General features: G+C 27.9%; 2 protein-coding genes across 2 annotated transcripts; both read right to left on the bottom strand.

Moving 5' to 3' along the window:
- Positions 1–907: 907 nt before the first annotated feature.
- On the bottom strand, positions 908–4,087 carry LOC125827789 (uncharacterized). Its single transcript, XM_049507123.1, has 3 exons — positions 3,877–4,087; positions 2,098–2,297; positions 908–1,568 (listed from the first exon to the last, which is right to left on the bottom strand). The coding sequence occupies exons 1-3, from the start codon at positions 4,024–4,026 to the stop codon at positions 1,127–1,129; spliced, it is 792 nt and encodes a 263-aa protein (XP_049363080.1). The 5' UTR covers positions 4,027–4,087; the 3' UTR covers positions 908–1,126.
- A 1,085-nt stretch (positions 4,088–5,172) lies between these two features.
- On the bottom strand, positions 5,173–6,527 carry LOC125827786 (calcium uniporter protein 4, mitochondrial). The gene is made up of 2 exons (XM_049507120.1): positions 5,913–6,527; positions 5,173–5,803 (listed from the first exon to the last, which is right to left on the bottom strand). Exons 1-2 carry the CDS (start codon positions 6,462–6,464, stop codon positions 5,360–5,362), a joined length of 996 nt encoding a protein of 331 aa, XP_049363077.1. The 5' UTR covers positions 6,465–6,527; the 3' UTR covers positions 5,173–5,359.
- Positions 6,528–15,187: the final 8,660 nt, after the last annotated feature.

Here is a 15,187-nt window from a genome sequence, read left to right as displayed (position 1 = left end):
TATTATTGTCATATAAATATTTGAAATATCTATCAATTCATCATCACATCTTTTATTATGTGTCAGTTATATGTATTAATTCTATAATTATATACTAATGGAAGGGTAAAAGTTTATTCGTACTTAGTGTTTGTACCAACTACCAAGGCAATAGATATATAACTTAATAAATACAATTTTATTGTATACGTCAATGGTGCAGGGTTTACATAGGGGCAGAATCAGGTAGAGTGAAAAGGGTTTATCGAAACCTCCATAAAAGAAAAATCGCATTATTTATACATGAGTAAATTTGGTTATATGTATATATCAATTAGATGTTGAATTCCTTTGGATTTCTTCATGTTTTATTTTTGTGTATTTTGAAACCTCTTAATGAAAATCTTTGCATCGCAACTGAGTTCACATTGTCAATGAGAGTTTCTTCATTTTTTTAATATTAAAATTATTTTTTATTATTTAGGGGCACGTCGACATACAAAAAATTAGTACTAGAAGGGATAGGGCTTTTAGCATAATTGCCGCTAAAATAATCACAGTTGCTAGTCAAATATATATAAGAAGTAAATTATTATTTTGACAAACGACTATACACTCGAAAGAAAAAGGTACATGGGGCACTTTAGATTACAAATGGGGGCCTATCTTAAAAGAGCAATGAGCCCACTTCGAATGGACTTAAAGCCCACGAGGACGATAATAATGGGCTGGGCTAGAAAATTGCTCCATTATTCATCAACAAGCCCAAAGGTGAATAATCGCATTGTGGTTTATTCGAATTTAAGACAAAATATTTACTAAATCAAATAAACGAACTGTGATAGAATTTCAAAATCAAACTCACAATGTTCAAATTCTGAATACGTTTGTTTATTCACTTACCTTAGAGGCAATCAATAGAATACGCCCCTTGACATATATTTATCTTTCGAAAACTTGTTAAATACATACATATTCATACTATGTTGCATTTAATCATGCACTAAGAAATTAATACAATACTATATTATTCTTAAATACATACATATTCATACTATGTTGCATTTAATCATGCAATAAGAAATTAATACAATACTAAATTATTCTGCACTCGCTGACTTAAAATCTTCGATCGAACCAAATTCACTTAGATTTTCGTATTCTTCACCTTACCAACAAGCATAAACGCCTTAAAGATAACACGTCTAACCAATTTAGGCCCTCCCCATTCTACCTCAAATTCTTCAACCAATTTTCGTGGTAACAAATCAACTCCTTTTTCATTAGCAGTGTTAATTGCTGATAAAGATTTGAGCAATCCCAAAAACCCATCAAATGAAATATCTTTTTGTATTTCAACTTCAATTGGTTCATTTTCTAAACCTAATCCCACACTTTCAAAAGGAAACGGCAGCGTTTTGTACCCATCAAACACAAATTTAATATTTGGATGCCAATAAGGAAGTGCTGAATCAAGAAAACTCTTAAATTTTGGATCAAATTCAGGGCTTACATTCATTAATTCATAGGCCCAAACTGCTATTATGCCTCCTGGTCTCCTTAGCACACTATTTACAATCGAGTAGAACCTGGTTTCGTAAAATTTCTTAGCCACGAAAATTAAACTGACAAAGATAATATCTTATTTTTGCTACAGTTACTAACAATCGTGACAATTGTATAAACATCTATAACTTTATGAGTTTTTGCCACATAATAAAAGTTATTGTAGCAATAATAATTTTTTAGGCCACAATGAACTATTTGAACTAAATATATTGTAGCTAATTAATACTCCTATTATTTTGCTTCAAGTTATAGAAAATTGTGTCAATAGTCTTTTTTTCTTTCTTTTTAATTGTGTCAATAGTCAAATGATACAACCATGTCCTTTTTGCTAAAAGATGAAACTTATTGTAACATAAGTAACCTATCGGCCACAATAAATTATTTGATCGAAAATATTATGGTTAAATAAATATTTGTTCAAGCTACAAAAAATAAATAAACGTATTGATACTTATTGTAGCATGAATACTAATGGCATATAATTAAAAAAATATTGGTCGTATCGATTTAATACTCTAGTAAATTATAATTTCAATAAATAAGTCAAACCTTGGGAGATCGAACCAGTGAACTGCAGCAGCAACAGTGATCAAATCTAGAGAATTTTCACCACCAACAATTGACACAAGTTCTTCATCAGACATGGAGAGTGGTGTGTGAATATACTGAATTCTTGGGTGTTTTTGTGCATGACTTAATTGATCTTTGCTTACATCTGTTGCTATTACTTTTTTGTAATGCCCAACTATCTGTCATTAAAATAATAACATTTCCTAAAAGAATACAATGGGAAAAAAATTTCTAAAACACTCCGAATAGGAGATATCAAGCTGGATTTAGAATTCAAGTTTATTGCTTTTATATTTTGGAAAAGTCAGTTTACTGAAGGTGAATATAGAGTAGCGGTGTCGAATTCATTTAACACAATACTAATTATATGTAAAATTCGATAGAATTGCAACAAATGATAGGTTTGATCTGAACACATAATTTTAAAGATTAAGAGCCTGTTTGGATGGGCTTTTTGACTTATTAGAATGTTTGACAATTATCAAAGTGACTTATTTTAAGTCAAAAATGACTTATTTTAAGCCAAAAGCTAAAAGCCAGGGGAGGGGAGCTTTTTTTTTTTTTAACTTAAAAGCCCTTTTATGTTGACCAAGTATATTACCTTTTTGCCCTTAATTCTTTTATACAATTTCCAAATTGCCCATATTGAATTATTATTATTATTATATTATTATTATTATTATTATTACTATTATTATTATTATTATTATTACTATTACTATTATTATTTTTATTATTATTATTATTATTAAATTATTATTATTATTATGTTTATTATTATTATAATAATTATTATTACTATTACTATTACTATTATTATTATTACTATTACTATTGCTATTATTATTATTATTATTATTATTATTACTATTACTATTATTATTATTATTATTATTATTATTTTATTATTATTATTATATTATTATTATTATGTTTATTATTATTATTATAAATATTATTATTATTATATTATTATTATTACTATTACTATTACTATTATTATTTTATTATTATTATTATTATTATTTTATTATTATTACTATTACTATTATTATTATTATTATTATTATTTTATTATTATTATTATTATTATTATTATTATTATTATTTCTGAAATATGAATGTATATTCCTCTTATAAGGTGGTAAAGAAATATGTGAATGATAGAAAAATATTATTACTTATGGATGTAAAACATAAATTAATTTTGTTTTAATTTTTTTTTTAAGTATAAAAACCTTAAATTAATCAACTTTTTATCATGTTAACAGCTTAAAGGGTATTTCAGACATTTTGATAAAAAAAAGTGTTTACCAGCACTTATTTGCCAAACACATCAACAACTTTTTTTTCAACTGCAGCACTTTTATCCAAACACATAACTACTTATTTTAAAAATAAGTTCCAGCACTTTAAAAAGTTACTTTTTTTAAATCAATCCAAACGGGCCCTAAAACCATAGCTTCATGAATCGATTTCTGCTTATTGAATTTTGAATAAATTATTTTAATTGCATTATAAATACGTACAAGATTTAAGCCCAAATTGTTGAATAACTTAATCTCTTGCTCAATTTCTATATTCACAAACATTATGTTTTTAATATCAAATAATTTTTCAAATTGTAATACTCTAAACATCAATTAATAAAGATAGTATGATAAAAAAAAAACCAGTGTGTATCATTATTTTTTTAGTGATTGTCTCAAATTCAAATGTGATAAGTAAAAATGAACGAATGGAGTATAAAAAGATTACGCTGATGGCAGCTTGGCCGTTGCCGGTGCCAACATCCCAAGCTAGAGAATGGCGGGTGGTGTGTTGAGCCAGCATCGAAAACCATTTGCCGGGATAAGTTGGCCGCGCATCAGAATAGAACCGGGCCTGCTTGTTGAACAATTCCGCCATCAATTAATTTTTTAGAGAAATTTAATTACAATTAGCGATTAGATTTGGACTCGGATTTGAGCTATTTGTAGTGCCTTTTTTAATTTAAAGAGGGCCAAGGGCCCTTTATTTATTAATAAATAAAAACAAAAGAAGAGTCGGTACAACTCTTAAACAAAATTTGAAAAAGAAAAACAATACCCAGCAGTCAGCACCTAGACACAAACACAAAACGGAAAGAGGAAGAATACTTGCCTTAAGTAATTTTCAAAGTTTGATGATTCTGATGCGGAGCTAGAATTTTCACTAAAGATATTCAAAATCTAAAAAAGTGGATGGATACACAAGAACACCAGAAGGTATTCAATATGTCTATTAAATATATTCAAAAAATTATTTTAATTGTTCCGTCAAGGAAAATTCGAATAAACCACTGACTACAAGACGGTTCCGCCCTGATTTTGACCCCAAAAAACAAACAAAAACTACTTTAAGATGGAAACGAATTGAATTTCTATTCAATTATAAAATAGGCAGAAGAGAAGTGATTTTGAATTTGAAAGCTAGAGGAATAGACAGATGACGTGTTAATAAAATATTCATATTAATTAATGTATATTTTTAATTTTTAGCAAATAATTTGAAAATAAATAAAAATGAAAATTGTTGGTGAATTTTTGAAATGAGTATAATACTTTCTTTTGTTCGAATTTTTTCTGACACATACATTAAGAAAATAATGTCTGAACATGACTATTTACTGCACTTATTCCTATAAATTGATGTAGTACTAAGCTTTGAAAAGTAATTTGAAGAATAAGTTATTAGTACTTATTTAATGAATTTAAGAACAAGTGATGATTTACGCTAGTTTGTAATATTATGAATCTTACTAGATTTTGGACTTTGGATACATGTATCCGACATGTTAGGTGTAATTTGTTATAGATCATACCCTATAAGTTTATATCTCACTCGCTTCTCTCTATTTTATTGTATCTAGTAACAAAAATAAATATATTTAAGTGTACCTGACTTGATTTATATTTCCTTTATCTTATCCAATTAGAAAAAGTAAAAAAACACCGGGGAAGTAAAGGATCTATCTGTCCGCAAACGAATTTCAAACACGATATGCAAATGCGCGTATTGGTGCAAATTTGATAACTAAATTCTAAAGATTTCACATTCCATACTTGAGGATACATAAAATCTTACATCCATGATCCAAAGTTTGTGAAATTTCATCGTCATATTCTACCTACTCTCCATCTTTGCGTTAAAATAGACTATATACACATCTTAACCATGCATGGTACAATAAAAACTAGACGTGTTGCATGATCGAATAATTCTAAGAAAATCCATAATATGTTTGGTTATTATAAGTTGGATAAAATACTTCTCTTAGTTTATTATACTTTTCGAGATCGAATTTATGTGTCTTCACGAGCTTCTTTTGTTTCACTTTGAATCGTCTTTGGAAATACCCTTCAAAAGTGGGCTCTGTTGATGTTCTTAAGAAGAATCCATATGCAAGAACAACGTGAATTGAAGTCACAAAAAAGCAAATGGGCTCCATCACATCCCAAGTCAATTCCCAAAAAGTTAACCTCATAAAGCCCAATGTTTGGAGAACTAAAAAGCCCAGCCCAAAGTACAGTTCACCTCTTACAAGTGATTGGGCTTTTTGATCAATCAAGGCCTTTTGTTTTTCCATTTGTTCGAGTTCTCTTCTTCTTGGGTCGTTTGGTGATGCTATGGATTCTGATATTATTTTGTTCATTGATTTTGCCACCTGAATTTGCATCAAGAAGATTAGCAATGAATATATATAAATATTGTAAAACTTAAATTGTTTGATCGTCGTATCACATAAATTGGTACGAAGAGAATAATATTTATACCTGATATGGACGGAGAAAAACGACGTCACCCAAAACGATGACGCTACCGGATTCGTCCAACATTTTTGCGAAATCCAAGCTCTGTTCTCTGTTACAACAAAATTCATCACAAATTTCAACGAATTCGGTGTACGAAATAGAGTTCATCGGTATCTCTCTCAGTCTCGATTTCACTTTCTCCAACTGCGAAATTTTCAATATCTTCTTAGCATCATTCACGGTTATCTTCCCCATCGTCTCCGCTGGCAGCAACGCCGTTGCCGTAGACGGAGCCGGTGGAGCTAGGCGTTCGAATCTAATCCTTTCTCCGGTAACATTCATAGACCTCAATTTCTCTCTCAATTTTTCTCCAACCGGAATAGACAAAAACTCCGGCAGTCTCGCCACATGATTGATTTCTCTCCTCTGGAGAAACCGTCCGAAGAAATCACCGTTGACGGAATCCGGCGGTGTCGCCGGAATGTGAGAACGTTCTAGAACCGTAAGAGGTGGAAGCGGATCTAATTTTAGGGTACTAGATAAGCGTTTCGCTAAAATCCGGCGAATCGCCATTGATGATTTTGTGCAGTGAAGTGTGGGAGAAAAAACGGAAAACTTGTGATGGCTGAGTTGGAAGCGAAGGAGGGGGGTTTATATAGGTCCGTAATTAGAGGAATACGCAGAATATTACGAGAATATTTATATGGAAATTATTTTATTTTTCCTTGTTAGTAGCAATTTACTTTCCTTCTACCATTAGAGTCGTATGGTAAAGTATATTAAAAAAAATACGTTTGCATTAACTTTATATGTTAATAGTACTACTTTGTTTGAAATCCTTTTTCACGTAATGTGTATTATGAACATATGGAAATAATGGAGTATTAATAATGTAATTGATTTTAACGTATGCATTAATATGTTAAAGATTTAATTACCCTCAAAATTACTTTAACATTTTTTTCATCATATTTACGGGATGATATTTTTGTAAAAAGTATATTTGAAAAAATTATAAAATATATGTTATTTTTAATATATCAGATCAAACAATACATAAAAAATAATCTTTCCATAATTAATACGAATATAATTAGTACAAACATTACTAATACAAACATACCAAACGACCCTTGTACTCTGCTGTTGAAACTTATTATTGCTAATTTTTACTAACTTACAAAATAATGTATATTACGTTAAAATTTGTAATTATTTAATAAGTGACATAATCATGTAAATATTGTTTACATAGTACTTTAGATTTTTGAAGAGTGATTTCTTTATTTCCTGAAGAATCAAATCTACATATATAAAGAGATATAATTGTACAAATGTTAATTAGATTTTAAAATATTGCAGTAAGAAGTATTGTTTCCTCAAATAATAGTACAATTTTTTAAATTTTTTTCATAGCGTCTTGACTCATTACCAGACTTTTTATTTATGAGATCAACATCCACTATGTATATCACTTTTTTATTGAGCCAAACATGTGTCTAATTCCTAAATTTTGTAAATAATATACTAAGTAATATTACAAATTTTATTGATTGCTTCCACGGCTTAATTTATTATAATAATAAAAAGTATTTTAATGACAAGTGTGTATATATATACATATATAGAATATAACGAAGAATATATGCATATTATTTATAATAGTTAAGACTTGAGAATATATTTATCCTTTTTCTGTAATTAGTATAATTGTTTGGCTTCTTCATAATAGAATCCCACATGTTTTTCGACACTTGATTTTTTGCAGCCAAATAAATATAAATGGGAATAAGCATCATATCTATTTTAATCAAATCATTCTATAGTGACAGAATTTACTTTAATTTGCTGATGTATTTATGGAAATTAAATATGAAAGGGATCTAAGTCTAATAGTAATATTGAACGTGAAATTATTAAATTAATATAATTTTTAATATTACTGTACTCCAGAAATTCTTTAGGGACTGTTTGGAAGGACACCTTGATAATTGAATTTGGTGTAATTGTGTGTAATTACATTGTCTGTCCTGTTTAGTTGGACATATAATTACTTGGTCTGCAGGTAATTTGTGTAATTGGCAGGGGTTACACTCTACAATTCACAGGCAGAGGCTGTGAATTACATGTGTAATTACCAATTGATTACTTTTTAATTTTTTTTTTTTACTTCTATTATTTTAAGTTCTTTTTTTATTATTATTCTAAAAGTTTTTATTTTATTTTATTTCATTTTCTTCTTGTTCTCAACCTTACTTTACGTGATTCTATGCAATTTTTTCTTATTATCTATTTTTTTATGCCATGCTTATTTTCTCATTAGCATAATTTTATTAGTATTCTAATTTTCAAATTAAAATAGAATTTATTGTTAAGTAAGGTTATAGACTTACATATCTTTTAAAAAAATTAAAAATAAATCATATTTATGTATGCTATATTGAAATTTGCTATAAGAGTATTATGTTAAATTTTTTGTTTTAAATTTATAACTTATGTTATATTTTTAGTTTCATTTATTTTAGTAATATTGAATTCACATTGCACGTAATTTTTTAATTAGACTTGATAGATTATCTTTTTGTCAAAGATTTAATAATTTATGTTATTTTATTTATGTATTAATCTTTTTAACAAACATGCATTTCACGATGTTCGTAGAAACTTCATACTTTTAGTTTTTATGATCAATTCAATTGAAATATATTAATTTGAAAAGATATAACTCAATTATTTTTTAATAATATTAGTTAAAGAATATATGTTTATTAATTAAAATATTTTAAAAAAAGAATATATATCTTAAATATTTAATTTAATGTCATTTATAAAGTTTCTTATTTGTATAGTATAAATTTTAAATAATTAATTTTTATTTTTAAAATTTAATATAATTTTATGATTGCAAATGTGCATCCAAACAGAACATGTGTAATTACACTATGACATCCAAACATGACATATGTAATTACAGTGTAATTACATTGTGACAATCAAACATGTCAGTGTAATTACTAGAATTACTACCCAAGTAATTACATCAATTCCAATTACCAAGTGACTTTCCAAACAAACCCTTAGGGAACCTTTAAGATTTGAAATTCCAATTTGCAATTTTAATTCTTTAAAGATTTGGAGTTATCTGAATATTGATGCAGCCAATATTTAACAAGAATATGATGCGTTTTTCTAACCACAATAATCATTATATTTACGTGCCCACTTTAGGTCCAAAAAATAAAATGAATTCAAGTTATAAAATATTTGTAAAGATATTTTAATTTGTTTAGTCTGACAAATTAAGTATTTTTCTTGACACGAAGTTTAATCTGGAAAAAAAAATATTATGATTTTTTTGTCAGGGGGATCTAACGTGGATAAGATATTGATTATATATGTCATGTCATATAAATTGAGATTGAGGAAATACGTAATATTTAGCAAGAAATTTACGCTATAATTATCTAAAAAGTTATCTTATTACGTAAATATATTTGTTAGTGCTACTTATCAAGTAAAGTAATGTTTATTTTTTATTTTTAAAGACAGTCTATTGAATATTTTAAAGACAGTATCATAAATTATAGTCATACAAATTTTCAGTAATGTGAATTAGGCTGTGATTCCAATATGCATCACCTCTTGTGTAGAGAATAAATTGAGTACTAATTTCAAATTGTTGTAATGTGGTTTGATTCACACATTTTTTTGTATATAGAATATATATGGATAAAAACTTGTGGTTTTGCAAACAATTAAAGAATCCCCACCAATTTGGAGAATCATCCAAACGTCGTAGGATTCCATACTTGGAAAGAGTTGATATTCTCACACATCAAGTGGCATGTCTACTATACTCCCACTTTACCAATGAACTGGTTTCCGTATTGAGATTCAATTAAATTTTGATTCACGTTTGTAAAATTTCAAGCGCTTCCTGAGAAAAGGAATTTTGTACGCTCAAGGTTTGAGCCTGAGGTTTAAATTTAAAACTTTCAATTAAGAATGAAGAAATATTTATCATTTCATCACAGTCCTTATTGGTTCTTGCGTTTGTTGTTTGCCCAATTACGCCATTTCCGTATACACAAGGTTTAATTAGCTATAGTCCATTAAATAAGTGAATGGCCTAAGTTTCTTTTCGTTCAAATTTGTCTTGAGTAATTTCATGTGATCACATGCACCTCTAATTAATTTGCAAATTAGTACATACTTTCCCTTTGACTAGATTTTATGTGACACTTACTCTGTATGCAAAAGAATGTCATATTTTTATAATTAGAAATAATTTAATTTTAAAATTTATAGTCATACAAATAGTCAATGAGGATATTTAGACCACAAATTTCAATAGTTTTTATTTTTATCTTAAATTTTATACTAAATTAAACGATGTCACATAAATTGAGACATAAGAAATACTTACACAAATAGTAGTCTTTTCAGGTTGATGATCACCCATGTTTTAAAGAAACTTCATTTGTTTGGTTTACTTTAATTGGAATATTAAGAAGAAAATTTCACTAGCAAGCAATCTTATCCACTAGAAATTAAGCATGCTGGTTATTAAATGTGTATAAACTATACATATATATTGGTTTAATTTGTACCCAACAACGCCTAATTAAAACCTAAAAACCATATATATAAAAGAATTGTTGTATGCCACTATATATATATGTGTGTAATAGCGTGAATGAAACAACTTTGTTGATTAATATCAGTGGTAGTGGGAACCCCCCATGCATAGAGGATTAGAGATTTTTTATTCGAGGTTCGATATTCATATGAGCATTTAGACTAATCTGAATTTGTGCCCAATAGAATTTCGTTTAGGGGATAACATTTTCTATCAAAAAAAAATTTCATACCTAAAAAAGTAGCTCTACCCACTATATTACATCCTTTAATCGTGAGGATTAGAGCATCCACCTATCTCCTATCACAACTATTAATTAAATTAATTGATGCTTCGTGGCAAAGATTCAAATTCCTCCTCACCCCATATTGGCCTTCTTCTCTTCGTTACGTAATAATATTGCTTTAAGATGAATTTAAAATTCAAAATTTATAAGTTTTTTAATAACTTGCCTTAAATTAATATAAATTAGACACACACAGAGATAGAGAGAGAATTTGAATAAAAATTATTGAGTTTCACAAATTTTATAAGTTGTGATTTAGATAGGCGAAATGAAAATTTTAGGTATAAATATATTTTGAAAAATTGACGCCACCACATATAATTATAGTAACTTATTAATTTGTTAATTAACTTCTTCAAATGCTAACACATTTAATAAAAAATAATTCTCTATACGCGGTTAATGAATATATAAATTGTTAAAGGAATAGTTTACTCGATTTATACAATACAATTCTTCAACAAAGAGGATTCAAGTAAACACCCTTTGACACACAACATAACTTCGATGTTGGCTAGCAACTAGATATAAACAAATGGAATAGAATTATCTATAACATTAAAATATATTACTTCATATCATCATTTTCATTTTGATAATATTGATGACTCTTATAATATTCATATTTTAATTTAAAAATTGAAAATTTGTAACTTTCATGATAGAGGGCAAGTAAAAAAAAGAACTGAGAGACTTCAAAATTGATAAACTTCTAAAAAAGAGATGAACATGACACCTCATTAGGTGAAGTTCACATCAAAATTAAAAAAAAAAATAAAGAAAGTTTACAAAGCATAAAACAAGTTCACATGATACGACTTAGCTCAAAAGATAAAATCCAGAAATCAAAATGAATAATGCATGTCACGAATTTAAATTATGACAGAAGAAGTCTGTTTACCAACCGAGATATATATTTGACTTTTTTTTATCATCAAAATATCATTGGTATAATGGTGGAATTCAGAATTGATTTTAGGAAGTCTGCGTAAGCCCACTAATTATCATTAACTTTATTTCGTCTTATTTCTGGAAGAATTCAACAGCGACAGGACTTTGGGGACCAAATGTTGATGACGCCATTTTTTTGGGTGTCAAAATTAAATATTCTTTTTTTAGTCCGTCATTTTCCACTTACCTACTTGACATTGAAATTTTACATGTTAATTATGACGTGCTTAAATTAAAAATAATCATGGTTTACATCTACACAATAAAAATTATCTTATTAGAATTACATCCATATTTTATAAATATTAATTCTACTTATATATTTTAAGATAATTACATATTTTATAATTAACTAAGTGTTTTCTATCATATATTGGTAAAATACACTTAGATAACTGTATTTATGAAACCAGATACACTACAATAGGGAGAGTGGAGAACGAAATATATTGTCATATACATGCAAATCACACTAGATACAGGTATTTGGTGTGCTTTGAATGTATTTGGTCGAGCGAGATGGGAGGGAAGAGAGCAAGATTTCTCTATGTGTATCCCTTATACATGCGAATATATTTGAATACAATGTACTAGAACAATTTACACATAATTTTGACCTCATATATCACGAGATACATGTATCTGGATGCACCAAAATCTGATAAGATTTGTAATATTGCAAACTAGAATGTATCTAATTAATAAACTCCTAAAACTAGTGGGATTTTTATAGTTTCCCGAGTAATAAAGTATTTCAAATGGCATAACTCCTTAAATCAGTAAGCTTTAATAATCTAGTTGTATATTACTAATTACCTCTTTAACTAATTAATTAACTGTGTCTCTTTAATAATTGATAGAGAAATAAGGAGAAAGCATCTAATTACATCAACTAAAGTCATGAGACAATAATCCAACACGACCACAAACTAATGTCTAGTTCATTGGAAATTAAAGTAAATTACAGTACTTAATAAGAGCACTCAACACAGGGGCGGCTCAACGTAATTGGGGGCCTAAAACGAAATTTCAATTGAGGCCTAACAAATTTCATACATATTTATTTAAAATTTATTTTTCTAACTATTTAGATGCAAATTATTACTTAATTTTTTTTTATAGATGATTTTTTCGAGTACTTTTTTTTATTTAAAATTATTAATTTTAGGTAAGATTTTATCAATTTAACATTGAAAAATATCATTTTATTGAAGCAATCATTAATATGAATTGTTAACACAATTCTATAAGTAATAAGTTGACAAACTTTAAGCAAAAAAGAGTTTTAAAAAATAAATAATGTGATTGTTTGCAAAGAAATATAATAAGACAAAATAACTTTTTCTCGATTTCTTCTATTTGAATGGGGTTGAGAAGAATAAAATAATATATATATATATATATATACACACTTTTTATTATAAATAATTAATTTTTTTAATAAAAAATAACACATAATTTATTCTACATAAAAATTTGAGGCCTTCCAAAATTGGGGGCCTAAGGCATATGCCTTAATTTTTATAAGGCAGTGCCGCCCCTGACTCAACATTAGGAAACAAAGAATAAGAACTGGTAATTAGAAAGAATTCGATTTGAATTTAAGATATTTATTAAAAAATTCTCAACTCAATCATAGATGATAAAATCGTCTTATACAATAATTAGGCATTATTAGTCTTTCCATGATGCCTTTGTTGGTTCGCTAAGCCTAAACATGTGCTTGATTTGATATATAGCGAAACCTTCGAGCTCCTACTACATAATCATAAGTATTTAGATTTTTTAAATAATATTTATGATGAGATTTATTTTCACCTTTTGCATGTCATAAAAAAATTAAGATACTGTTCTAATTTCCTATCTACGATTATTTTTTTCCCCACAATAGCGTCAAGTTTTTAATAAAGTCTAGGCTCAAATTCAATAAAATATATAATATGAATAGGTTCACAATAATGATAATTATAATAATGTAATGATTGATATAATGGATGACTTCTCCTATATTGTGTCAAAAACGCAATAAAGAAAGTATCAAAATGACACATCCTTTTTTTCTCTTTTTATTTGGCTAAAAGTCATAGTATGCGCTAGTTATACATACGTGGCTTAAATTATGATGCCACAATATTTAATAAAAAAACTACCTAATTATAAAAACATATAATGACTATATTTATTAAATTTTCATATAGGTAGAAGCAATTATATATTGTCACACTAATAAATAATTTCATATTAGATTTTAAATTAGTATATCTAAATATATATATTTTTGCTATTAGATACACTAAAATAGCGAGAGAGAGGCAAGAGAAGAAGAGAAGCAAGATGGGATAAAGGAGAACGAGATAGTCTATGTAGCCCAAAACATGTGAGTCTCATTAGATACATGTATTTGAAATACCATAAACATTCTAGATGCATTTTGAAATAGACCCTTTGGGGTGACCCTCTGGTTTGGGCTTGGGATCACTTCCATGTTGGAGGTCTCAAGTTTGAAATCTCTTGCCAGCGAAAGCAAGGGATTTGCTTTCTGGATTGAGCTCGTCACATCGGGCTTGTCTAGTGCGGGTCGCTTGTGCAGGGGGTTTAACCTACGCATCCAAAGGGCTGCGGGTTTCCCTTGTCATAAAAAAAGAAGAAATATATTCTAAAATACATATACATAGGAAAGAGGCGAGCGAAAAAGTCAGATATATGCAAATTCACTTGGATACAATGTATCTGGAATAAATTACACTCAATTTTTAACTTCGTGTATTTGAGATACATATTTGGACGTTACGTGCCATATTATACATGTATCCAAAGTCTAAAGTTTAATAAAATTCATAATATTAAAAACTCACGTGGAGAGAACTAGGGAAGTAATTTACTCCTATTTTTAGTATATTGTTTCCATAAGAACAGAATGCCAGCTTCATGGAGTAGCTCTTTCTACAACATAGTGTGAAGTAAAGTCATCATTTTGAAAGTGCATTTGGATCACCTTCTTTTAAGGAAAAGCTAACTCATGAGATAAAAATATATACAAAATCATATAAAGAGACAACAACACAATTCTCAATCAATTATATGAGACAATTTCACAATTATTAACCTCATGATCTCATTAACTTAAAAAAAAATAGGGATAAATTTGTTTTCATACTAATTTCCTTTTTCTTTCTTAAGTTGGGTCAGGGTCTATCAAAAATATTTTATATATCTCATAAAAATACGTAAAAGAGTAAACTCTACATACATTCCACACTCCCAAACAACGAGAATATGCAGTTGTTTTCACATTAAATCCCTTTTCTTGTCACAATGCTAATATACATACATCTTAAAAGTTGTTGATGCTACTTCCTCCGTCCACTTTTATTTATCATGTTGCGTTTTTCGAAAGTCAATTTAACTAATTTTCAAGGT

The sequence above is a fragment of the Solanum verrucosum genome, unplaced genomic scaffold (genome assembly GCF_900185275.1).
Source record: "Solanum verrucosum unplaced genomic scaffold, falcon-dt-bn FXZP01000064.1, whole genome shotgun sequence".
NCBI lineage: Eukaryota > Viridiplantae > Streptophyta > Magnoliopsida > Solanales > Solanaceae > Solanum > Solanum verrucosum.
This window is presented reverse-complemented; position numbering and strand designations above follow the sequence as displayed.